The following is a 26,741-nucleotide window of genomic DNA, read 5'->3' as shown; positions in this document are numbered from 1 at the left end:
TAGCAATTTTTTTTTTTTTTTTTTTTAAGGGACCGAATCTGCATGTGAAAAAAAAAATAGATTCTTCCATAAATCAGCAGCGTTCTTTTCTGCCATTTTTTTCCGGTGGTTTATTAATTTACGTTTTGAAAATAAAGTGTTTTTTTTTTTTTTTTTAGTGCAGGCCATTTTTGATTGGCATGACTGGTTAAAACGTCAAAGAGCATTCACCTATCATATGGTTCCAACCTTTCTCTAAAAATCACATTATGAAAAGTCAAAAACATGATTTAAAAAGGCCATGGAAACTACCACAAAACAAAAAAGTAAGGCTATGTTCACACAGTTTTTTTTTTTTTTTTTTTTTTTTTTTACGAGTTTTTTTTGTGCGGAGCTACTTCAAAAAAGTCTCAAAAAATTAGGAAAAATTGCGTAAAAGACTAATTTCAATGTTGAACAACTTTGTTGTTCATTTGTTCTTGTTTTTTAGCATTTTTTCCCTTCAGGTTTTGAAAAACGACTAGTGGTAAGAAAAAGTACAGTGCGTGTATTAGGCCACGGCCCCACTATCAGTATTCGGTCAGTATTTTTTCTCAGGAGTGGGAGCCAAAACCAGGTGAGGAACAATCAGAGAAAAGGTATAAGAGAAACAAGTCACCAATTCTGCATTTATCACCCACTCCTGGTTTTGGCTCCCACTCCTGAGAAAAAATACTGACCGAATACTGATGAAATGCTGATAGTGGGGCCGCGGCCTTAGAGGCTTATTCCTCCACACTTGGAGGGTGCGCACACAATGTCTTATTCAGGCGGATTCCGCCCGGACCCCGTGAATAAATGTTAAAAATAATGATGATAATGCACAGCGATGTTGGGGCGACTTCTGCACTTTCCGCCTTTTGTAACGGATTTTAACTGCTTCGACGGCCATGAAGAGACCACAAGAGGTGACCGCTGCGTTCTCCTGGTAGTTTCCGTTAGTCACAACTATTTTATATATGATCATTTTTTAAAAAAAAAAAAAGATTTTGGCAGTAAATTTGCCACAAAAATATGACGTATTAGACGCCAAAGAAAGAAAAAAACAAACACATTTTTCTGAAGCATTTTCTGCTTCAAAAATGACGTGGAAACGCAGATGTCTAAAAGATGCATCTACATCAAACAGCAAGTAAAAAAGGCTGCAAGAAAAAAACTATTGAAGGAAAAAATGCTTCCAAAAACACCTCACAAAATAAAAAATCAAATTAAAAAAGTCGCATTTCTACAAGTGATTTTTACTTCAAACCCCAGTCCTTCCTGAACAAAACAAAAGAGCAAAAAACTACAAGTGGAAAAAGTTTTATTTCTTTCCAAAAAACGCCGCGTGCCGTGAAGCCGCCGGAGCGGTGGTGTTTGTACGTCCTCGGCGTACAGAGCCCCCCGCGTCCCCGCACCCTGCAGCTCCTGTCAGTGAGGCTGTGAGGACGAGTGTGATGCGGGGGCCCCAGTCTCCCGGAGGAGGCCGGCAAGTGTTAAAGGGGCGGATGAGAGCGGCGCCCGGGCTGAGGCGGCCAATGGTGAGGGGGCTCCGGAGCGGAGCTCAGCTGGCAGACATTTAAATGAGAGACAGGACGACGCTGCGGCAATTTGTAGCCTGGATCTGAAGGATTTCCTCCTCATCCTCCCGCATGGACAGCGCAGCAAGGAGACAACTCCTGTGAGGCAGACACTCCACACAGGTGACCTGCGCCGGCCGTGTGCCTGCTGTCATACAGTGTGTGCTGTCATACAGTGTGTGCTGTCATACAGTGTGTGCTGTCATACAGTGTGTGCTGTCATACAGTGTGTGCTGTGCTGTCATACAGTGTGTGCTGTCATACAGTGTGTGCTGTGCTGTCATACAGTGTGTGCTGTGCTGTCATACAGTGTGTGCTGTGCTGTCATACAGTGTGTGCCTGCTGTCATACAGTGTGTGCTGTGCTGTCATACAGTGTGTGCTGTCATACAGTGTGTGCTGTCATACAGTGTGTGCCTGCTGTCATACAGTGTGTGCTGTCATACAGTGTGTGCTGTGCTGTCATACAGTGTGTGCTGTGCTGTCATACAATGTGTGTGCTGTCATACAGTGTGTGCTGTCATACAGTGTGTGCTGTGCTGTCATACAGTGTGTGCTGTGCTGTCATACAGTGTGTGCCTGCTGTCATACAGTGTGTGCTGTGCTGTCATACAGTGTGTGCTGTCATACAGTGTGTGCCTGCTGTCATACAGTGTGTGCTGTGCTGTCATACAGTGTGTGCTGTGCTGTCATACAGTGTGTGCTGTCATACAGTGTGTGCTGTCATACAGTGTGTGCTGTGCTGTCATACAGTGTGTGCCTGCTGTCATACAGTGTGTGCTGTGCTGTCATACAGTGTGTGCCTGCTGTCATACACTGTGCTGTGTGGGAATATACAGTGTGCGTGCTGAGCTGTCATACAGTGTGTGCTGTGGGGTTTATATAGTGTGTGTGTGTGAGTCTGTACTATTTTATAGTGCCCACTTATATAATGAATCCTGTACTAATATATTTGCTCTGCACTGCTATAACACGTGTCATTTGAAGAATTCTGTAGTGTCCCCACTACTGTTATATAGTACATGTGACCTTTGTACTATTATAGTGTATTCTGTAGTAATATATAGTGCATGTGTCCCCTATACTGCCATATAATGTATACACTATATAATATTACAGTGTGTGTCCCCTGTAGTATTAGTGTCCTTAGTACTGTCTATATAGTATGTGTCCTTTGTACTATTAAAGCGTATACTGTAGTAATAGTGCATGTGTCCCCTATACTGCCATATAGTGTATACACTATATAATATTACAGTATGTGTCCTTTGTACTATTATAGTGTATACTGTAGTAATAGTACATGTATACCCTGTGCTGTTATACTGTACAGTCGTGGCCAAAAGTTTTGAGACTGCAACAAAATGTTAATTTTCACAAAGTTTTGCTGCGTCAGTGTCTTTCAATCTTGTAGTTGGATGATTCTATGGTCACTGTGGTACAATTCTAAATATTTCATACGTTTTTACACTTTTTTTATTAACAAATACTTCAAACTTATGTAAAGACTCAATATTTAATGTTGTCCCTTATTTTTCAAGACTTCTGCTCTTCATCCTAGTAGCTGGATATAAGCTTCTGGGCCAAATCCTGACTACTGGCCGCTTATTTTTGTCTAATCAATGCTTGGAGTTTATCACAGTTTCTGTGTTTTTGTCTATTCGGTTTTTGAGTATTGACCACAGGTTCTCAATGAGAGTGAGATCCGGGGATTTTCCTGGTCATGGACCCAAAATTTCAATATTTTGCTCACCGAGCCACTTAGTTATCACTTTTTCCTTTTGACATGGTCTCCGTCAGTTTATCGCTAGTTCATCACTAAATTGTCGCTGGGAGAAGTTGCTCTTGGAGGAGGGTTAGATCTCATTCTATATTTATGGCAGCGTTCTTGGGCAAAATTGTGAGTAATCCCCACCATGAATGAAAAGCCCCAGCACATGAATGGTGTCGGGATGCTTTACTGAAGGCAGCGCTTAACTTTTCTTCTCTGGGACAATCCTTCTTCCAGATGTCTGAAGGGGGCTTCATCAGAGAAAATAACTTTACCCCACTCCTCAGCGGTCCAATCCCTGTACTTCCTACATAGTTATTTTCTCTGATAAAGATCCCTTTTGCTATCATAGTGTGCGTCCCCGGAGCTATTATAATGGTATTATGTCCAGCTTTACACTATGGCAATATAACAAGTAATAGATTCCTTATACATGTGCATAAATCATTGGGGAAAATGTCTAGCAATTATTTATGGTATATTTCTGACACTGTTGCGTATTTCAAGCTTTTACAAGGCTGCATTTTAGAGTCCATATTACATCAGCAGCACCTAGAAGGATTATGCATCTATTAAATTAATCTTTGATCCCTTTGGGGAACTTATTGCTCCCTCCGCTTAGGTGTTACAGGCACAGTACAAGATTTAGATCTAAATCTTTTATACATGTAGTTCTATACATGCCCCTTTCTGTATGTTGTTACATTTCATACTGCTTTATTTTTGTAATTATGGGATGTGTAGAGAATCATTTTATATAATAATACTTGACATGTAGAGATCTTCTTCATTGGGTCTTGGGTAGGATTCATAGGAGGTGAAAATATATTAATGTGTTTGTTATACATTTGGATTCATAAAGTGTAGAAGTTTATGCATTATTTGTGCTGGAGAACTTTCTTTTTAACTACATAAGGTATAGTTACACTCTTCCTAATCATTAGCTGTTACTCTGATGCTGACGGTAAATGTACATTTTACAAATATAAGGAGAAATGCCCAAATAAAACATTTCTACAAATTACTGCTGCTTCACTTATAGGGGAAAAAGACGTCTTTCAGGGGTTGTTGCATTCGAAATTAACGGGTTATGATGTAGAGTTTTACATGTGAGGTTTCTCATATGGAACTGACGGAAAGATGGGTCTCTCAAACTATAGTAACATGTGGTTTTTGCCCTCCTGAAAAGAACCCTAAGTTTTCTAGCAAATACGACTGCTCCAGGAAACTTTTTTTTTTCTTTAAGGTGGTTAGAGTTGTGGGGGGTTTTTTTTGTTTTTTTTTCCTGAAAAGATTTTTTTGCAGCTTTTTGGTTGAAAAGTGCATAATTTGGAGAAGTTTCCTTCAGGATGTGCACATTCTCTTTCCTACCAGGAATTTTTCAAAACTTCTTCTGGAGAAAAAAAATACTTTAACTCTTCATATGAACAGCAAAATGGATTTCCCTTGGAAGTTAATTGCAAGAGTTTTTGAGGAGGATTTGGGTAAAAAATCTGCTCCAAAAACTTTCCTAAAACTCAGTGAGACATAGTGGAAGGGTATGTCCACATAGAGTTGTTTTGGGGCAGAAAAATCCTTGTCAAAAACTTGGAGGCTCCCCTCCAATTTCTGCTCCAAAAACTCTACAAAAAGACTCTGTGTGCACATACTCTAAGGTGTGTGCACGCAGTCTTTGAAGCAGAAATGTTTTAAATCCTCAAAAAAAAAAACACTTGAAATTTCATAAAAAAAAAAAACCCATCCTTCTTGAAACTCCGTATGAACATAATCTGAAGGTGGCTCAGAAATCCTACGAGTTTGGACTTTATGATGCTAAAATGGGAGAGCTTTCATCATATGGATGACAGAACAAGACGCCAATGTAAAATTAACATTTATTTGTATTGGTGGCGCAAAAAAAGTGTAAATGCCGAGCGTGATCTACTCCTCCTGACGAAGTTTGCAGTGAGCAACGTTCACTGCATACTTGGTCAGGAAGAAAAGACCGTTAATTTGCTTTCTGACAACTGATCTTAATTTTTAGTTCAATGTTTTTAAAAGAAAAAGAAAAAATTAGTATGCCCATGTACATAGAGAATGTGCTGCCAACAATAATCTAAAGGGTTCTGTATGAATGATCACAATTATTGCATCATGTAAAAAGAGGTAAATGAGTTCCCATCGACATCCTTTGTTGGCTCTTGTTACTGGAAGCTTATTCCTACTCCAGGGTCACATTAAGCCCATCTATCAGGGCATATTCATTTACCCAGTATTCGGTTTACATGAGCTGTGTCTTGTATACGCTACTAGTATGTGGAACTTTATATGTATACAATTCTTTTTCTTTCTTTTATCTGCCATGAAAGATTCTATAATTTGCAAATGAAAATTGAGGGTATATTCACATGCGGCACACTTGTTGCAGAAAGTTCTGTGACTGGAAATCAGTTTCATATATCTGAATGGAATAGTATTACCACATGTATGCCTATTGGCATGATATACCGAAAAATGCCTCCTAAGATTTGTAAAGTAATTTGGTTACAGATTTGGGAAGGCTGAGTTTATTTGGTGCAAACCACTCTGATATCACAATGTGTTACCGGCTTTACTTATTTTGTGTATTCAATTTTCTTCTATTTAAACAAGTTATACAAAAATTAAAATAAGGGCGCATTCAGACGTCCGTACTAATCGGTCCAAGATTGGACCACAATTCATAGGGTGGCCGCTGGTCTCCCAACTCGAGTGTGACAGCTTCATATATTTCTATGAAGCTGTCCTGCTCAGTCAGGAGACCCGCCACCAGTCCTTGCATTGCGGTCCGATCTCGGACCGGTTTGTCTGGACGTCTGAATGTGCCCTACCTGTTCTATCAAAGGGGCTGTTCACTATATAGACAACTCCTTCTTAATCCCGGTTTTCCCATGTAAAATACCAGTCTATTCTCACCTCCTGTGCAGGTGCCGTTCCTGCGATGCTCGTGTGGCAGAACTATGAGCGGCTGCTTCACTCTCGCCTCCTTCGGATGTAATTGACATCTTAAGGAAGTGAGTGAAGCGGTCACTGATTGGCTGCAAGGCAAGTGTGACCTAATAACATCACGTGAGCCGTGGGATTGATCCCGGAAGTGAGTACAGCTGTTATAAGTTTACATATGTGAAATATAGTGATTGAGAAGGGGGCTGTCTGAGTTATGGACAGCACCGTTCATACTGTATTGCATAACATCATATTTTTTAAATATTTTGGAATTTAGTTACTGAGACCTGGCAGTGTCATAAGTAAGGCTCCTGGTCCAAATTGTGAATACTGGAATTTATGAAACTATCCTAGTATCAGTACACACTACCTTTTTTAAAAGGGGTTTCCCACTTTCAGGAAAGTGGACCCCAAATGCTCTAAAATAACAGAGTGGGTACTCTCCTTCCCTGGCTCAAGTGCAAATCCCTCCCGCAGCTCAGATCTTTGTGTTATTTCAGCAGCGCACATCACCGCTGTAGCCAATCGATGTGCTTACTGACTTGTGCCGTCCACCTCTGCACAGTCGCTGAGCTCCAGCGGTGATGGTGTTAATGCCTCGTCACCCCTACAGCCAAAACACCGAGACTCAAGGGGCGTCGGGAAGTCAGTGCTGGATCCGGGAAGGCTGAGCACATGCTGTGTTATTTTAGAGAATTTAGGGTCCACTTTCCTGAAAGTCGTAAAAAACTCCATAAATTACAACTACACAATATAAGGTTCTTCACACAGATTTCTGTGAATGAAAATCTATTCCACTCATGGATGGGGATGCACATGCATTTTTACATTGAATTTACATCAAACAGTCTAAGAAATTTCTTCTACAGATCTGCCACATATAAATATACCCTTATAGATGATATTTTGATATGTACCATTAATAACCAGGTCATTACTTACAAATCCAATGGAAACCATAAATAACACATTGTATTATTACATTATTCTATTCTTCAGTAAAACCCTGTTACATCCTACTTTCTAGGAAGATGGTATTAATACCACTGTCATCTTTGTTATTGCATCTAAACCAAATGAGCGGAGTTGTCTTAGAGCCGGGGTCTAAAACACGCATGCGGCCCCTGAGGCTGTTTAATGCGGCCCGCAGGCATGGGGGCCACCGTAATGATTGCGGCCTGGTCCTGAGAACGCCAAAGTCAGTGATTCTTTTCAGTTAAATGTTCTACAAGTTTGGGACGGGGATGAGCACATTACTGCAAGATGGGGACGGGGATGAGCACATTACTGCAAGATGGGGACGGGGATGAGCACATTACTGCAAGATGGGGACGGGGATGAGCACATTACTGCAAGATGGGGACGGGGATGAGCACATTACTGCAAGATGGGGACGGGGATGGGCACATTACTGCAAGATGGGGACGGGGATGGGCACATTACTGCAAGATGGGGACGGGGATGGGCACATTACTGCAAGATGGGGACGGGGATGGGCACATTACTGCAAGATGGGGACGGGGACATTACTGCAAGATGGGGACGGGGATGGGCACATTACTGCAAGATGGGGATGGGCACATTACTGCAAGATGGGGACGGGCACATTACTGCAAGATGGGGACGGGGATGGGCACATTACTGCAAGATGGGGACGGGGATGAGCACATTACTGCAAGATGGGGACGGGGATGGGCACATTACTGCAAGATGGGTAAAGTACTACAAGATGGGGACATTACTATATGGTGCAAATTATAAAAAAAAAATGACTGTATGTGGCCAATTAGGGGACACAAAGGAAATAAAAATTGTAAAACTGTAAGCTTGTAAAAACTATAAAGCTGTACCATAGCCCATAAAATGAATGCCATGGAAAAGAATAAAATAAAAAAGCCAAAAATGTTCAAAAAATGATCTAAAAGGTGTATAGAAAAAATAATAAGGTATCATTAAAAATTTCATATCATTCTGCAAACAATGCGGCACTTCAAATTCACATTTTTTTTTCTATGTGCGGGCCCATATACTTAGCAGAGTTTGAGACCCCTGTCTTAGAGTGTAAAATAAAATGACCTGTTAAACTGCTAGTCAGTCATGTATAGGTATTTGTCATTTAACCCTTTTTGCATTGCATCTCTTTTGCTCTCTGAATATTCGAAGATTAAGTAGATTTCCCTTCAGATGTGTGAAATCTCACTGGTAATGCCTCACATTACTGACTACTTTAGCTCTGTTAAAGGGAATCTGTCAGTAGGATTAACTCTCCTAAGCAGTCTGCATGGGCACCTAGATCATATAAAATGATACTTATAGCCAGGTGATGTTGATGTCCTGGATGAACTGTCCAGTGATTAATTGTATATGGTGTATTTTGTTGCAATAGAGACTATTGGTAGTCATATATATCTGTATGCATAATGTTTATAAATGTACAAATATTGCTGTTACAGTCTCTATCCTGTACCACACTGCCCTTTAGGTTTTTTAGGGGCACAACTTTTTAATAATTCTGTTTGCTGTGGTTAATAAAGATTTCTACCTGTCTAAATAATTGACTGTCAGATATATATTCCTCTAAATTAAGTATGGGGGAGCATTTATGAGTTTGATTCTGTTTGGGGTACTCCCTTAGAATTATCAAATGGATCTATATTTCCAAATTATGATATTAACTTATATCAGTCATTACATGTCTCACATTGCTAATGCCCTCTTTCATTTATAATTAGCTCTGGAGGTAGATTCTCCAGGAGATCTATGTCCGGCCCATAGGTGTTAACGGCTCGTTTAATTATTAATAAAAATGTGAATTTCACACATATCAACTTATCATTTTATTCAGCTTTCTATGGCCTACATGCCCATATAGACAGCTTGGGAGAGTTGACCCTACTGACAGATTCCCTTTAAATCTGTGTACGTGGCATGGCATAGGTGGTTCAGCACTTAATGGTATTTGTTCGGAATTCTTCTTGGCGACATATTTGGCAGTCTCCTATAATTCTTTAGATTTGGTAGATTTCCTGGAGTCATTATAGAGCCCAGGGACCTATGTAGGAAAACTAATAAAACTACTGTCTGCACGCTGTAAAGATTCGGTCCTCTCTATGAAACCTAAGCAAAGGTCAGAGGTTTCCTTTCTTACTTTTAGAATATGTACATTTACTCAACCTCCTATTCCTCAGTGTCTCCTAAAGGAACAGTAGTGGATTGGACTCTTGTTACTCTTGAGTCCTAATAATGCGGATGAATTTGCTTACAAAAATAAAAGATTTCTTTTTCTTTCCAATGTGGTGGAACTAGAGGTAAAATTCAGAACTTGTTGAGCCGTTGTTTATCAGGCAAACGGTATATAAAGGGAGATCATTCTCAGGTGTATAAAATATTCAAGCAGCTGAACTGAATGATCATACAAAGTGGACTTTGCAAACTGATCTTTACATTTGTGGGTATTTAATACAATGCAAAGATTTTGGTTAGTATATACACTGAAAAGATCTCCAATTGTATAGCCCAGAAATATGCCATTGTGCGCTACACATACAATTACATACATCTGCGATTGAGTGCCGTAAAAATAAAATACAAAAAAATAATACACTTACAAAGACGCTCTTGGCGGATACATCTAGCCCATTACAGGTTATACATGCATTTGGCGTATGAAGAAAATATATTACAAGACTAGACTGGTCCTTCAAGTGAATTTATAAGTAAATCCCCTTGAATCAATGGTATAATACCATGTATTACTTTAGAGGTTTTACTGTCTTTTTTCCTAACTCTAAAGAACAATGAAGGGTTAATAACTCCATAAACTGCAAAGAGACATTGCAACATTATGTACAGTATGCTAAGCACAAAATAGGGTATTCATCAAAGGTGTTGCCACTTAAGACCTAATAGGATGTGGGGGGCTCCACTTAGGACCCTCTGAATGAGCCAGCAGGTAAATATTAGGAGCTCTGCTGGATCCAATCTGTCCATGCTTTGGACAGATCTTTATTTGACTAGCCTCTATACAATGCTATTATATTTGTTTTTAACCTATAGCTGCTTGAGCAGATGAGCAGACATTAAGAGCCACTCTGACATCTATTAAAATCTGGCTTTTCGTCAGGAACAACCCCTTTTATTAATAAAAAAAAAAAAAGAAACTAACAAAGATTAAAAGTTAAGGATGATAGATTTCCTAAAGGAGAAAAAAAGTTTAAAAGTTGAAGGTTATTAAATGGTTGCTTCGGTGCCTTTTCAGGCTATGTTTCCACAAAGAGTATTTGGTGAGTTTATCATTTTTTCATGTTGTAGATTTTCTGTAGCATTTCTGCATCTATTAACTAAATTGGTGTTCGGATAAATTGTGGCTTGCCTTTGCTGCTGGTGTACTCCTAAGGAGAAGCTTGTAGGCGATGAATTCATAAAAGGATTGTTTATTAGTAGGTTACAAAGTCAACGCATTTCGAAACCTACAACCTACTATTAAACAATCCTTTTATGAATTGAGTTCAGCACCAGATCTCGGAAAATGGTGACATTTTTTTTCTCTTACAAACTTTGAAATTGTTTTTCATCACTTAAATGACAGAGAACCTATACATGTTTGATATCTACGTACTTGTTCTGACCTGGAGAATTATATTTGCAGATCAGTTGTAGCATTTAGTGAACATGGTAAACAAAAAAAATAAAATAAAACAAAAACTGTGGAGTTGCACTTTTTTTGCGGCTTCACCGCACTTGAATTTTTCCCCCGTTTTCCAGTAGACTATATGGTAAAATCAATGGTGTCATGCAAAAGTCCTCATATAGGTATATTCTGTACGGAAATCAAGCGGTTTCCTTGCGCTGTGGGTGGAGTCCCACGAGTGGTCTCGGAGGATTACAATGCAGATTTATTGAGTGGTTATAAAATCGACGCATTTTGATGCAATCCATCTTCCTTAGGATACCACCACAAACTTTGTGGATTACTTTGAAACGTAAGGAAAAAAATCAGATATGTGAACAGCCCCATAGACTGTCATGGGTACGAGTGCTATTCGTGAAAACCAGGGATGGCACTCGTACGTGAAAAAGTGACGTGTGAATGAGCCCTTAGAGGGATGGTGCAGAAAAAGCACATATGTATGTGCTCTATGTATACAGTACTGCATAAATTTAAAGGCAGGTGTGGATAAAGTGCTGGAAAATAAGAGTCTTTTCAAAAATATATATGTGTGTTAAAGGGATTATTTGGACCTCTGCTGATTAAGTGATTAAGAACTTACAGGCAGGTAGCTTGCTGCTTGTTCTGCCCATTAGTCTGCCCAGAGCCAGTCTCTGCCAGCTCAGAGCAATAACGGACCGCTCCAGTCAGTGATTCTGTTGCTTCATTTGACCTCGCGTCAACAAAGCAGCTCTTCCTCTTCCGATCCTCTGTCAACAAGGAGTCATGCTGATTGATAGCTGGCTACCTGCAGTTAGGTAGTGGGGAGCCATCTGTCAATCAACATGACTTCGGCAGTGATGCGCCTTCAATAGAGTGCATGGAAGAGAAGAAACTGCTCTGTTGATAGAACGTCACTGGAAGACGCAGGGGTGGTTCTTGACTACTCTGAGCTGGAAGAGTTTGGCGCCAGGCAGAACAGGCAGCTATCTGGCAAATATTGCATATTTTGGCTCATCAGTCCAAAGCACCTGCTGCCATTTTTCTGTTCCTATGTTTTTGTGCAAAGTTGAGCCACTTGGCCTTGGTTTGAGAGTATGACTTCTAGGCTACAATTCTTCCATGAAGTCCATTTCTGGCCAGACTTCTCCAAACAATAGATGGGTTTTAGCTGGATGCCAATTCTGAGCTAATGGCACTGCTGGACGTCTTCCAATTTTCAAGGGAGAGAATCATGATGTGTCTTTCATATGCAGCACTAGGTTTCCTTGGCAGACTAATGTGTATACGGGCCTAAAAGTTACACATTTCTTGGTGTTTTTTCAAAAGAGTTTGAAACCCCAATGTGCTTTGAAATTTTTCCGTGGGAGAAACCTTACTGATGCAGCATAACTACCTTGTGCATTATTGCTGTGTTCAGCCTTATTATGGTGTATAACCTGTGACATGAAACTATGTTTCACAACTTCACCTTTGTAGGAGAGTTTGGCTGTTCATATCCCATATTTAATTCTCAAGCATAGCTTTTTCTGTTTCAGTTAATGATTGTATTTACACCTATATATGAAAATGATTATCACCTGGTTACTCATACACCTGATCGTAATACGACAAAATCCCTGACTTTATACATATGCACTTGAAGAATTGATGCAGTTTTTAAGGCAAAGGGTGGTCACACCGAATATTGATTTGATTTAATTTCACTTTTGTTAATTCACTTTGCATTTTCTCAGTTGATAGAAGTGTTAATAGCTTTTTTTTCTCAATGGATATAAATAAGCTATTAACACTTCTATTTTTGAAAGCATTCTTAATTCACAGCATTTTTTCCACAAATGCTTAAAACTTTTGCACAGTTCTGAGTGTGTGAGTATACAATGTGTGTGTATAATACATAATTTATTTTAACACTTCCGACTGCTTTATAATAATAGAAAGTGTACTCCCGTGTCTTGTGTCACGGCTCACTTTGTCCCCAATGAGTTTCTACTTACCAGAATAGCCCACACAGCCAATCACTGCTACAGATGGGCCATCAATGTGGCCACTGATTGGGTGACTGTACATTTCTGGCCACTTAGGACTCATTAATGCGTCAGTTAATCCTGTTCTTGTTCTATCTGATTTTTCACGAGTAGAACACAGAACTATTATAGTCCTATAGTGTTTTCTATTCCATGTGTTTTTGTTTATTTGCGAATCAAGTGGTCTGCAAAATAAACAAAAAAAACCCCATGAGATGCCCATTTTTTGATCCGAGTCAGTTATTCAAAATTACCCATTCAAATTTATAAGTCAGTGAAAAATCGCAGTCATCAGACATTGTCATCTGTGTGCTGTGCAATTTTAACATTGTAATATAAAGGAAAAGCTTTTTGTTATGGGAAAACCACTGAAACACTAATGGTAGAAATGGGAAACGCTGATGTATATCAGATCGAAAGGTGTTTTTCGTTTTTATTAATACTTTGATTATTGATTAACATCAATATTAGTTTTGGACCACCCCTTCAGTCTCCAGGAACTTTCTTGTATTTTGATCGATGCCTTAAAAAAAAGTTCTATGTTTACAAAGTGTGAAGACAACACAGGGGGAGGGTAAAACAGTATGGCAATACTTTATTGAACTACCAAACGGAGAATAAACACATAAAACAGTCCCAACAAATACCCAAGATGGTGCAAAATTACACAGTCTCACCCTTCCGCTGACTCACTAGGAATAGAACAGCTAGACTTTGGGACTTCCAGGGCCAACTACCTCAACCAGTGGGCCCCCCACTTTTGGTGGGCCCCCACAGAGAGGAGGTAGCGGCAAGCTTAGGAAGTGGACAGTCCATCAAGGTACAAGGCCGGGAGACCCAAGGGTCCCACCCTGGCCCCTCAGAGTTTCCATGGGGCCAAATGACCGGCTGGTCCCAATCTGGCTTTTCCGAATGTCTCCATGGGTTGCAGGAGACCCGAGGGTCCCAAATGGCAACCCCAAACAACATATCCATGGGGCAAGGTGACTTCATCGTCCCAACCTAGCATCCCCAAATGTATCCATGGGTTCTCTGATTGACAATGGAGCAGATCCGTATCTTTCCAATCAGGGCTATATACCCTTAGGCTGGAATCCTGTAGAATCAAAATCTGTGTCTCTTTGGAACGAGCCATGCTACAAGCTTCTCTCCTGAAGAATGTGTCTGATCTTTGATTTTCTTTGTAAAGTCTGCCTGCTATAGAGGTATATGTCCCTTAAAAAATAGTTACAATTGTTCTTTTGAAGTACACATCCACAGGTCAAGGATTAGGGAGGGTATTATTCCTCAGGGCTCAGGTCTCATTATTTGTGCATTTAATCAATTTACATAGCTGATACAGCAGGGGGGAAGTTTTAAATCAACATCTAGCTGGCTTTAGTACAATGTGCAATTAGCATAGTAACAAACATCATTGTTTCACCGGGAGTCACTGTCCTTGACCAGCCAAAGAAACATACATTCACAAGTCAACACAAACACAATAGTGTATTTCTCTTGGCTTAACAAATCTAGATGTTATGATCTGCTACAAGCACTAAGGAAAGAAAGGCGATCTGTCCCTACAATAGAACTAAGCTAGATCCCTACGATGTAATGGGGAACCTGATCCTGCGATCAGATCCGCTAAAGTCCTCGGCTAGTCTGTACGAAGACCTATAGATGCAAGGGAGGGATCCCTACAAGAACTAGGGACTGGGATAAAGTTGGACACCTCCTAGCAGAAATTGTAGCAGTAAAAGACAAACACACAACATAGAACATAAAGGTCCGAAGACCTAGCTAAACTGACTGAGAAAGGTAACTAAGCACCAGGCTAGCTTAAGAGTAGAAATTACAATGAAGTCCAGCAAGGCCAGGAGGGCAGAGCAGGATTAAATAGGCAAAAAAGGTCATGTGACCAGCAAGATAGAAAAAACCTAACAGGAGAGTTCTAACAGATGTCTGGCTGATTTAAGATGAAAAGCTGTTTTGTCACACAAAGTATTAGTTAATTTCACAAAATAACCCTTTCCATGTATTTTACATTCTGTAGCTACCTTCAGTTGCTGCTGCACAGGTATTTTAAGTTAATATTAACTGACCGGAATTATTGAATGCATGGTGAGTGCTGCATAATAACAATCAGTAACAAGCTCAAAGGCTGTAATATGCATGTATTTCTCGAAGACCTTTACATTCAGACTGTAAGTTCATTGTCCCCATTTGTCACACTATTGTAAGCTAGCTGGTAAGAATTTGTGATCCTTATGGTGCATGACTGCATAGATCCAACTCCTCAATGGTTATCATTTTATTTAGCTTGGATAGTAGTAGATATGGTCTGCATGATTTGGATTTCACATTAAACGTTTAACCAGACAGAACTGCCAGAGCACAGGAAGTTTGATCATGGGGACATTATTGCTGACACCAGGGCTGTGGGGTCAGAGTCGGTGTAAAATGAACCACTCCTAAAATGTATAATAGATTGGGTCCAGTAAATGTTTTCAGAAGAATTTGGGAAAGTTATGAAATGTTCTGTTCCTGATCTAAGGTTGTCGGCTTTTAGTTGAGATGAATCTGTGCTGCGCTTTATGTACATGCTCCGTAGTGAGGCCGGGCTGTGGAGTCAGTCAGGGAAATTGAGGCGTCGGAGATTTGGCTTACCAACTTTACAGCCCTAGCTGACACAGTACAGGCACTATTGTTGCTCAGTTCTACAGTAAAAAAAATGAAAAATGAAAAATGTCTTGGACTATGGTTGGCAAACTTTAATGTCTGATCCCTTTTGCATATCAGTTGTTTTGTTTTTTTTTGTTTTAGTTATTGTTGATGATTTCTTTTTTTACATTAAACAATGCCTTGTCTGTATGTGGTAAACCATCAACAATCAACTGTTGACAGATCAGTGAGTCTTGTGTGTCTATTTAGAACTTTGGGTATGCAAATTAGGAGATAAATATAACTCTGCAAAATGAAAACCTTTCAGGATTCCTAATGACCTGAGTGCAGGGTAGTAATAAAGCTTGTTTTAAAAGGGGTAATCCCAGTTTTTAAGATATGTTTTACACATAAATTCAGTTTACCTGTCCTGTTTAAGGAACATACCAACAGAATCCCGAAAGCTGGTAATAACCCAGCCTAAGGCTATGTGCACACGTAGCGTTTTTGATGCGTTTTCGCGGTGAAAACGCTATGTAATCTGCCTGCCAGGTATTGCAATGGTAATCCTGATGTGCTGTGCACATGATGCAGAAATTTCCGCTCAGGATTACTATTGCTTAAAATCCGCAGCATGTCCATTCTTTGTGCGTTTGCGCCGTGAATTCGCGCTCATTGACTTGAATTGAACCGCAGCAAATCCGCAGGTATAATATCTATACCTGCAGATTTGCTGCTTTTCAATTAAAGCCAATGTGCACAAATTCACGGCGGAAACGTGCTGCGGGTGGTGCTGAGGTTCGGCTGGGGGGAGCAGTAGCCTCCTCAGCCGAGCCAGCTAGCATTCGGTTAAAAAAAAGAAAAAAAAAAAACACTACTCACCTGTCCGACACCCCCTGGTGTCCTCCTGGTCCCCGGCGATGTTCTCCGGCCGGCAGTATAGTGCTGGGAGCGCGCTCGCTCCCAGCAGTGTACTGTGCTGCCAGGACCTGTGGTCACGTGAGCGATTAGCTGATCACTCACGTGACCTCACCGTGGGAACATTCTGAAGAATGTTCCCACAGTACTGGTGGTGAGCTCACCGGGGCTGATCAGCTGATGAATCCCAGTGACCTCACTCCAGCAGCAATGTATATTGACAGGAGTGATTTTACACCCCTCACAGTATACATTGCTGTCTTCTACAGCAGTGACATCAGTGATTGCTGATGTCACTGCTGTAGAAGTGACCCGGATCGCCGAGGGACAATCGGCGGTAATTGTGGACTACGTCGTGACTGGAGACTAGTGAGGGATGTGGTTTGTTTTTTGTTTTTTTTCAGAAGATCGAAGGCTTCGGGTACAGAGGGTGCAATAAATTTTTTTTTTAAAACCGTGTGTTTTTTATTTCATTAAAATAGTTTCTGTATTTATTGAAAAGGCGGTGATAACTTTACTACACGGTTAGCCCATTACTAACCTGGGCTTCACGTCATCCGCCTATACAAGGCTGACGTCAACCCCCTTGCCCCACTCGCCACTGCTTCAGGGCAGTGGGAAGAGCGGAGGCTAAGCTCCAGATTTGGCACATCTTATGAATACGCCATTTCTGGGACTGCTGAGGTGTGATATTAATAGCCGTGGAGGGGGCTAGTATTTATGGCCCCTTCCCTGGCTATTAATATCAGCCCGCAGCTGTCTGTTTAGCCTTTTCTGGTTAGATTTTATAGGGGGACCCCACTTCAATTTTTTTCTGGGGTCCCCCTGTAATCTAGCCAGTAAAGGCTAAACAAACAGCTGTGGGCTGATATTAATAGCCAGGAAACATTGTTGGCTAATGGCCCCTTCCCCGGCTACTAATATCAACCCCCAGCGGTCGGCTTTCCCTCTGCTGGTTCTAAAAATGATGCTGGAGCCCACACCACTTTTTTTTTTAATTTTATGCTCTGTGCCCACTATCTGGACGTAGCAGCACTTTGAATGCATATTTTTTGCTGTGTCCAAAATGTTGCATTCTATTGAACACAGATAAATCCACATGTGTTCACTGAACCATGCGGATTTACTACATTCAATACTTTTTAGTGGTCAAATTTCTGTTGCCGAGACTAGCGACTCTGCAAGAGAATTTGACATGCTGCGGTCCTGAAAGACGTGCCGCATATCGGTGTCCACGGGTGATCCGCAGCCTCTGATGCACGCATAGTGGACATGGGATTTCTAGAGATCCCATCCAGTATGTTGTAACATCTAGATGCTGTGGGTTTGATGCTGTATAAAAACGCAGCGTCAAACCTGCAGCGGCTCCTGACTGTGGCCACGTACCCAAACTCACCCGCAGCATGTCAATTTCTGTAGCGGACACACTAGTCTCCTCTGCAGATTTTGACTGATTTGAAGTGTCATTATATGCAGTGGATTCTCATGTACTGACAACAAAAGTGCGGCATTAGAACACAGCTTTATGGATGCAGCAAAAATACGCTGTGTCCAAAGCGCTGCTGAGTGCTGTTCGTGGGGACATAGCGATTAACGACACAGCTGTGAGCTGTTAATATTGGCCAGGGACCATGTTTGCAAATGGCATCTTCCTATGCTAAAAATAGCAGCTCACAGCTGCAGCATAAATTACATGAATGGAAATGCTAATGAGATTGGGTAAATGGGATCAGCTGACACCTAGCTCTTTTGTTTGGTGATGACAAGGTGTCAATCAATGACCAAACCTAATTAAAGTAAAGAATTAAATAAACACACAGAACAAACACTTTATTTGAAATACAACAGACACATTCTTTAATCATTTAAATTAACCAATATACTCACCCCAGTTCTGACAGTAATCCAAGGGTTTAAACAATGTCCCACCAAACAACTTTATTTAGCTCCAAAAAGCATTCATTGATGTACAAAAACGCTTAAAAAATGCGTCAAAACCGGACGGTTTTTCCGCAGCGTTTTTCCTGTCAAGGAGATGTAGAAACTCTCAGGAAATTTCTGCTTCAAATCCTGAACTTGCGCACATAGCCTAACACAGGCTGAAGGGTCCTTCAGAGCAAGAAACACTCTTTACAGCCAGTCTTCGCTAGGGTTAATAGATGAGGGTCCTGAATGTGGGCCCCCTCTAACGCCAAATTCCCTAATGAGGTATTCAAAAGGTAGAAAACTAGATATATTGGAAAAATGTATCACTTTGTGTAATGGAAGCAGATGAGCTAAAATTGTGACGTAATTGGTTGAAGGAACTACAGAAAATTATCCATGTTGGCACAAGTACTATTTAATGGTACTTAAAAGGAAGCTATCATCAAAATGACCTATTTGTGTTTAAATATGTTATGTTTTTGTGGAGAGGACGGTTTTTGATCCCTGTGTCAGTCTGTATTAAAAAAAAATAATCTTGCAATGTTCACACTGGCTAGTAGGCTTTTTGTAGGAAATCCACATGTGCATTAGCAACAATAGTCTGTGACCCTCTATTATTTTGTAATTAAGCATCTAAAGAGCATGTGCAAAGGTAATTGTTAAAGGAAGTCTGTCAGCCCAGAATAACTGTTCAAACCAAGCACAGACACTTGGTGCAACCTTGGTGTGGTCAACATTTAAGTGCACCTTCCCACTTTTTTTCCATCTATCTAGCCAGAGCTGTCAATCAAAGAAGGAGGGGGTGGAGATCAAGGGAAAACAAGCAGGTAGTAAGGTGTACTTAAATGTTTGCCCATGCCATGATGTACAGAGTTGCCTGTACTTGGTTTGACCGGTCACTGTGCTAACTGACTCCCTTTAAGGGAGGGGGAATCAGGGTCAGGTGTGACATCGCCTATTGTGATTGGTTGATCATGTGTTATCAGTTGTATATAAAAATGATAACTTTCATTGTAACGCAGACTGAGTTGGGGAAAAAAAAAACCCTCAGTGGCCAGTGTGAAAACTGCAAGTTAAAAAAAAAAGAAATAATTTTTTTTTGTGCCGCAAAAATCTGATTTCTACAGTAGGTAATTTTCTGATGCTGATATTTCCCTTCTCTGTCTACAGCAGGGGTGGGGAACATCAGGCCCTCGGACCATTTACGGCCCTCTATGACCTTTCATCCGGCTCCCGGGCAGATTCCCAGGGACCACAGTGCTTGGCTAGCAGTTGTATTTTGACAGCCGCCGGCCCAATAATTTCTTATTGCTTTGTGAGCACACGCAGTGTTCACTACTGAATGTTGGAGCCCATGCAATGAAAGATTATGTCCTAACTGTAACGGGTCTGGGAGGCGGAACCTCTGAGCTGCTATACAAGGGGGCTGTCCTTGTAAGGGAGCGGGTGGCGACCAGGGAAGACGGGCAGGGAGTCACAGCAGGTGACCGGGACAGTCTCTGAATGAACGGGCTGGAGGTCACGGCAAGTGACCGGGGCAGTCTCTGGATGAACGGGCAGATGGTCACGGCAAGTGACCGGGGCAGTCTCTGAATGAACGGGCAGATGGTCACGGCAAGTGACCGGGGCAGTCTCTGAATGAACGGGCAGATGGTCACGGCAAGTGACCGGGGCAGTCTCTGAATGAACGGGCAGATGGTCACAGCAAGTGACCGGGGCAGTCTCTGAATGAACGGGCAGATGGTCACGGCAAGTGACCGGGGCAGTCTCTGGATGAACGGGCAGATGGTCACGGCAAGTGACCGGGGCAGTCTCTGGGTAAAGGGTTGGTACGACCTGTGGCGGCTGATGATAGACGTGAGCTCCCAGGTGAGCAGGCGAGAGTCTCTGGATGAACGGTTGGTCACAGCATGTGACGGCGGAGCCTCCAGGAAGACCAACAGACAGGCGGCAGATGAGCGCTCCCAGGTGAGCGGGCAGAAGTCTCTGGACAGGCGGGTGGTCACAGCACGTGACGGCAGAGCCTCCAGGTAGGCTAGCAGGCAGGTAGCAGATGTGTGCTCCCAGGTGAGCAGGCAAGCTGGTCCATAGACAGACTGACAGGAGTTGGAAGGCAGACCGTCGGACCTCAGGCAAGCAGGCAGGTGGCTGAAGTGCGCTCCCAGGTGAGCGGACAGGCTGGTCCTTAGACAGACTGACAGGAGTAGTAAGGCAGACCGTCTGACCTCAGACTAGCAGGCAGGTAGCAGATAATCAGGCAGGAATAAGACAGCAAGCTGGCAGGAATCTGGCAGGTAACTGGCAACGGGACCTGAGGGCTGAAGCAGAGTAGTGAACAGTGCAACAACATTGCTCGGGCACCTCCATTTTGGAGGAGGTGCCTTATATATGGTGAAGTCCTCCGGCCATTGGCCGGGGACTCCTTAGGACGGCGCGCGCGGCCCCTTTAAGAGGGAGGGAGAGCGCGCACGCGCGCCCTAAGCACAGTGGCCGGGAAGGAGCGCGCGCTGCCAGCAGAGCGGGAGGAGGACGCCGGGCACGGAGCAGGGAGGTGAGGGGAACAGCGTCCCTGCCTAGCAGAGGGCAGGGACGCCGGCGCTACAGTACCCCCCCCTTTAGGCCCCCCCTTTTTTAGGCCAGACAGAAATTTAGCTAGGATAAGAGGGGCATGGATGTTCTCCCGGGGCTCCCACGTTCTCTCCTCAGGACCAAACCCCTTCCAATCTACTAGAAAAAAGGTCTTTCCTCTTACCCTTTTGGTGGCAAGAATGTTCTCTACCTCAAACTCGTCCTCAGCAGAAACCGGAGCAGGAGGCGTACCTGTAGACTTGGAAAAAGAGTTAAGTACCACAGGTTTGAGGAGAGATACATGGAAGGAGTTAGGGATCCGTAAGTTGGCCGGGAGTTTCAATTTATAGGCCACCGGGTTAATCTGACTGATGACCTCCAGAGGACCGATGAACCGAGGCCCTAACTTGTAAGAAGGTATCTTGAGTCGGACATATTTAGATGAGAGCCAGACTTTATCTCCAGGACGAAATTGTGGAGGATCCAGGCGTTTTTTGTCAGCGTGTCTTTTCATCCGTTCGGACGACTGAAGGAGTGCGGATCGGGTACTCTCCCAAATGGAGGAAAATTTGCTAACGAGAGATTCCGCAGCCGGGTTGTCCACAGAGGTGGAGACAGGAAAAGGAATCCGAGGATGCTGACCGAAGACTACAAAAAACGGGGATTTGGAGGAGGATTCGCTCTCGTGATTGTTATAGGAGAACTCGGCCCATGGTAGGAGATCCACCCAGTCAGAATGATGGGCATTAACGAAGTGCCGGAGGTAACTGGTCAGGTTCTGATTGATCCGCTCCACTTGACCATTGGACTGTGGGTGGTAAGCGGAAGAGAAGTCCAGGGTGACGTCTAGCAGTTTACAAGTGGCTCTCCAGAAACGTGAGGTGAACTGTACCCCACGATCCGACACGATGTGGAGGGGCAGGCCATGAAGACGGAAGATGTGGCGGATAAAGTCTTTAGCCAGCTCGGGTGCAGACGGGAGACCAGGCAGGGGAATAAAGTGAGCCATCTTGGAAAAGCGGTCAGCGACCACCCAAATGACCGTACAACCGGCAGAGACGGGGAGATCAGTTATGAAGTCCATAGCAATATGCTGCCAGGGGGCAGCAGGCACAGGAAGCGGAAGAAGGCGACCGGCTGGCAGGTGTCTCGGGACTTTGTTGCGGGCGCAGGACACACAGGCAGAAACAAAGTCTATTACGTCCTTGTGCAGGGTAGGCCACCAGTAGTGCCGGGCAATAAGCTGGAGGGTCTTTTTCTGACCGGAGTGGCCAGCTAGTTTAGACGAGTGACCCCAGTGTAGGATCTTCTCCCGATCAGGTACTGATACGAACGTCTTACCGGGAAGGAGACGATTTAGGCTCACGGGAGCCACCTGCATTACTCTGGCGGGATCGATGATATGTTTAGGTTCTTCCTCGAGATCGGACACCAGAAAGGATCGGGACAAGGCATCTGCTTTGACGTTTTTGTCAGCCGGGCGAAAATGAAGAACAAAATCAAAGCGAGCAAAAAACAAGGACCCCCGGGCTTGGCGCGGGTTAAGTCTCTGGGCATGCTGGAGGTAAGCCAAGTTCTTGTGGTCAGTGTAAATTATTACCGGGTGAAGAGCCCCCTCGAGTAGGTAACGCCACTCCTCCAATGCCAGTTTGATGGCCAATAACTCTCGGTCTCCTATGGAATAGTTGCGCTCAGAAGAGGAGAAGAGTTTGGAGAAGAAGCCACAAGTTACCATTCTCCCGGAAGATGATTTTTGAGTAAGTACCGCTCCGGCTCCAGAGGAGGAGGCGTCAACTTCCAGGAAGAACTGCTTGTTGCCGTCCGGGCGATGCAGCAACGGGGCGGAAGAGAAGGCCTGTTTTAGGGAAAGAAAGGCCTCCTCTGCTTCGGGCAGCCACTCTTTGGGATTAGTACCCTTACGGGTGAGCGCGGAAATTGGGGCAGTCCGGGAAGAGAAGTGTGGTATGAAGAGGCGGTAGTAGTTGGCGAAGCCCAGGAATCGCTGAATGGCCTTCAACCCCTCCGGTCGAGGCCATTTCTCGATGGCAGACAGTTTCTCTGGATCCATTCGTAGGCCGGTCTGAGAAATAATGTAGCCCAAAAACGGAAGCGAGGTCTGCTCAAAGAGGCACTTCTCGTATTTAGCGAAGAGGTGATTCTGCCTGAGCCTGAGCAGGACCTGACGAACGTCCCTCCGGTGAGTCTGGAGATCCGGAGAGAAGACCAAGATGTCGTCCAGGTACACCACTACGCTGGAGTAGAGAAGGTACCGGAAGATGTCATTGACCAACTCTTGAAAGACGGCAGGAGCGTTACAGAGACCAAAGGGCATTACCAGATATTCATAGTGGCCGTCCCGGGTGTTGAATGCCGTCTTCCATTCATCCCCCTGACGGATACGAACCAGGTTGTACGCCCCACGGAGGTCCAGTTTGGTGAAGATTCTAGCCCCCCTCAGACGATCAAATAACTCTGGAATGAGCGGAAGGGGGTACTTATTCTTCACCGTGATCTGGTTAAGGCCTCTATAGTCTATACAGGGACGGAGAGAGCCGTCCTTCTTTTTGACGAAAAAGAAGCCTGCTCCCGCCGGGGAGGTAGATTTCCGGATGAATCCCCTGGCCAGATTCTCCTCAATATATTCGGACATCGACCGGGTCTCAGCAGTAGATAAAGGATAAATACGCCCACGGGGAGGAGTAGTACCAGGTAACAGGTCGATAGGGCAGTCGTATGGTCTATGAGGAGGTAGTGTCTCTGCTTCCTTTTTATTAAAGACATCAGCATAAGACCAATAAGGAATCGGAAGTCCAGGTAGATTAGCTGGGGTAGGAGAAGGACGGACGGGATGGACGGGAACCAGACAGGTCTTATGGCAGTCCTGTCCCCAGCGAAGGACTTCTCCGGTCTGCCAGTTAAGCACGGGTGCATGTCTCTGGAGCCAAGGTAGGCCTAGCAAGAGGGCGTGAGAGAGTCCAGGCAGAATATGAAAGGAGATACTCTCAGAATGCAGCATTCCCACCTGCAGAGTAATGGTTTCGGTGATGAGTTGGATGGGGCGTGGTAAGAGGCCCCCATCCACGGCAGCAACAGACAAGGGTACAGCCAGAGGTTTGGTGGGGATGCGGTATTTCTCTACCAGGGACTGTGAAATAAGATTCCCGGCTGCTCCAGAGTCAAGTTGGGCTAGTTCGAAATAACGGTTCTCCCCGCAGACGATTGAGACTGACAGCAGCAGAGATGGAGAGGATTTATTCTTGTCTAGGTTGACCTCTCTGAGCGAACCTAGACACAGGCGTTTCCCGACCTCTCCGGGCAGGCACGGATCCGGTGCTCCTTACTGCCACAGTAGAAGCAGCTCCCCTCGGCACGGCGTAAGTCCTGACGGGTTTTGACCATCTTGGTCTGGTCGACCTGCATAGACTCAGGAGAGTGTACCTGGGTAGAGACGGAGGGAGTGACGGGTTTCTGAAAAGTAGGAGCTAGACATGGTAACCTCCTCTCACGGGTGACCTCTTTGGCACGCTCCTGGAACCGTAGGTCAATCCGGGTGGCAAGAGTTATTAGGTCATCGAGAGTGGTAGGAATGTCCCGACCGGCAAGTTCATCTTTAATACGGCCGGACAGACCCTCCCAGAAGACGGATACCAGAGCGTCGTTATCCCAGGCCAGCTCCGAGGCAAGGGTACGGAACCGTATGGCATATTGGCCCATGGTGAGACTTCCCTGACGGAGGCGTAGCAGTGATGATGCGGATGAGGTCTTCCGTCCGGGTTCGTCGAAGACTTTCCGGAAAGCCGTGAGAAAAGCAGGCAAGTTGGACACCAGGGGGTCTCCTCTCTCCCATAGAGGATTTAGCCGGGCCAGGGCCTCCCCGGTGAGATGGGACATGATGAATGCAATTTTGGCCCGGTCGGAGTTAAACTGGTGGGACAATAGTTCAAAGTGCAGGGTGCACTGATTTATGAAGCCCCGAGCCTGGGCGGAGTCGCCTCCGAAGCGAGGAGGTGCAGAAAGCCGGGGTCCGGGGTAGGATACCATGGTATTAGTGGGCAGCGGAGCTGCCGGATTGCGAGACATGGCACTGGCGGAGGTTGCTGGTGGAGCAGTCAGAGTGTCCAGGCGAGTATTGACATTCCGCAGGTGACCCAGGATGGACTCCTGTTGGGACCTTTGACGGGACAGTTCATGACACGGGTCCGAAAGCGAGGGAGCTTGGGTGCCACCGGGTTCCATGGCCCGAGCAAACTGTAACGGGTCTGGGAGGCGGAACCTCTGAGCTACTATACAAGGGGGCTGTCCTTGTAAGGGAGCGGGTGGCGACCAGGGAAGACGGGCAGGGAGTCACAGCAGGTGACCGGGACAGTCTCTGAGTGAACGGGCTGGAGGTCACGGCAAGTGACCGGGGCAGTCTCTGAATGAACGGGCAGATGGTCACGGCAAGTGACCGGGGCAGTCTCTGGATGAACGGGCAGATGGTCACGGCAAGTGACCGGGGCAGTCTCTGGGTAAAGGGTTGGTACGACCTGTGGCGGCTGATGATAGACGTGAGCTCCCAGGTGAGCAGGCGAGAGTCCTAAGCACAGTGGCCGGGAAGGAGCGCGCGCTGCCAGCAGAGCGGGAGGAGGACGCCGGGCACGGAGCAGGGAGGTGAGGGGAACAGCGTCCCTGCCTAGCAGAGGGCAGGGACGCCGGCGCTACACTAACACCAGTGCCAGCGTCAGGAGGTACTTTGTGGGTGGAGTTACAGTGCGATTTGTACGGCCCCCGAAGGATGGTATAAATATCCAAATGGCCCTTGGCAGAAAATAAGATTCCCCACCCCTGTTCTACAGATTTACTCAATATACAACCCAACAGTCTGCAGCGTTCTGTACGGACTTGGGTTCAGTCGATCTACAGCAAAGAATTTTGGCTTTAGGGCTGTATAAGATGCGCTAATATACCAGATTATTATGTCTAACCTCTAACTGTGAGCAGGATAGTCTGGGTTTTATGTTAGAGTTCCTTCAGGTCTCCTCCCAGGATAATGATACGTTATCTATTATCCAGTGCAGATGTCGGTGTCATCTCTATGCTTATTATACCGTTTTTCACTTAAATTTTCAACGTGTCCCAGTCTACAAGGTTATTATTCCTGTTGCTTCTTTACTGTCTCCTTTAAAAGCTAAATTGCCACAATGTTACTTTTTTTTTCTTTTTTTTTTAAAATCCAACACCTTCCCCCATCAGTGTTTGGTCCTTGACAGTTTTTATCATCAGTGTTTACTCAAATTTTCTCATATATAAAAAATTGTAATTTTTTTTCTCATGCTTCTACTACCAGTCAGTGAAAAATGAGCAGAGCTAAGATGTTGTACGTCTGCTGTCCACGTTTTTCATGGCCTTGTATTGGATTGTTTTGTTTGTTTTTTTTCATCTGAGACACTGTTCACTTTTTCTTTTTACGAACTATGGACTATAATAAGGTTATATCTGTGAAAAACAGAGCTGATAATAAACTGCATTGACCATGCCAATGACACGTTAGTTACATTTAGAAGTTCCTCTGTAAAAGTTAAATAGACGTTCTTCATTTATATTGGTTTTCTAAGAAACATACAAACATGTATTGTTGTGTTTTTTTTTTTGTTTTTTTTTTTTCCGGTTACACAATTAATAGTTGTATGTGTAGGATCTGTGATCACCTGGCTAGATCTG

At 43.9% G+C, this 26,741-nt stretch overlaps 1 protein-coding gene across 2 annotated transcripts in view; it reads left to right on the top strand.

Moving 5' to 3' along the window:
• The first annotated feature begins 1,410 nt into the window (after positions 1-1,410).
• GREM1 (gremlin 1, DAN family BMP antagonist) overlaps positions 1,411-26,741 on the top strand; it is a 61,423-nt gene continuing 36,092 nt past the window's right edge. Inside the window, exon 1 of one of the 2 annotated variants that reach the window (XM_073637555.1) lies at positions 1,411-1,678. In XM_073637555.1, coding sequence (XP_073493656.1) covers positions 1,650-1,678 — 29 coding nt within the window. In that variant the 5' untranslated portion in view covers positions 1,411-1,649. Of the gene's footprint in view, positions 1,701-26,741 lie in introns of both variants that reach the window. The other variant, XM_073637556.1, reaches the window with a different exon arrangement.

This window comes from Phyllobates terribilis, unplaced genomic scaffold (assembly GCF_046119375.1).
Source record: "Phyllobates terribilis strain yellow unplaced genomic scaffold, ASM4611937v1 Scaffold_7__3_contigs__length_470593459, whole genome shotgun sequence".
NCBI lineage: Eukaryota > Metazoa > Chordata > Amphibia > Anura > Dendrobatidae > Phyllobates > Phyllobates terribilis.
This window is presented reverse-complemented; position numbering and strand designations above follow the sequence as displayed.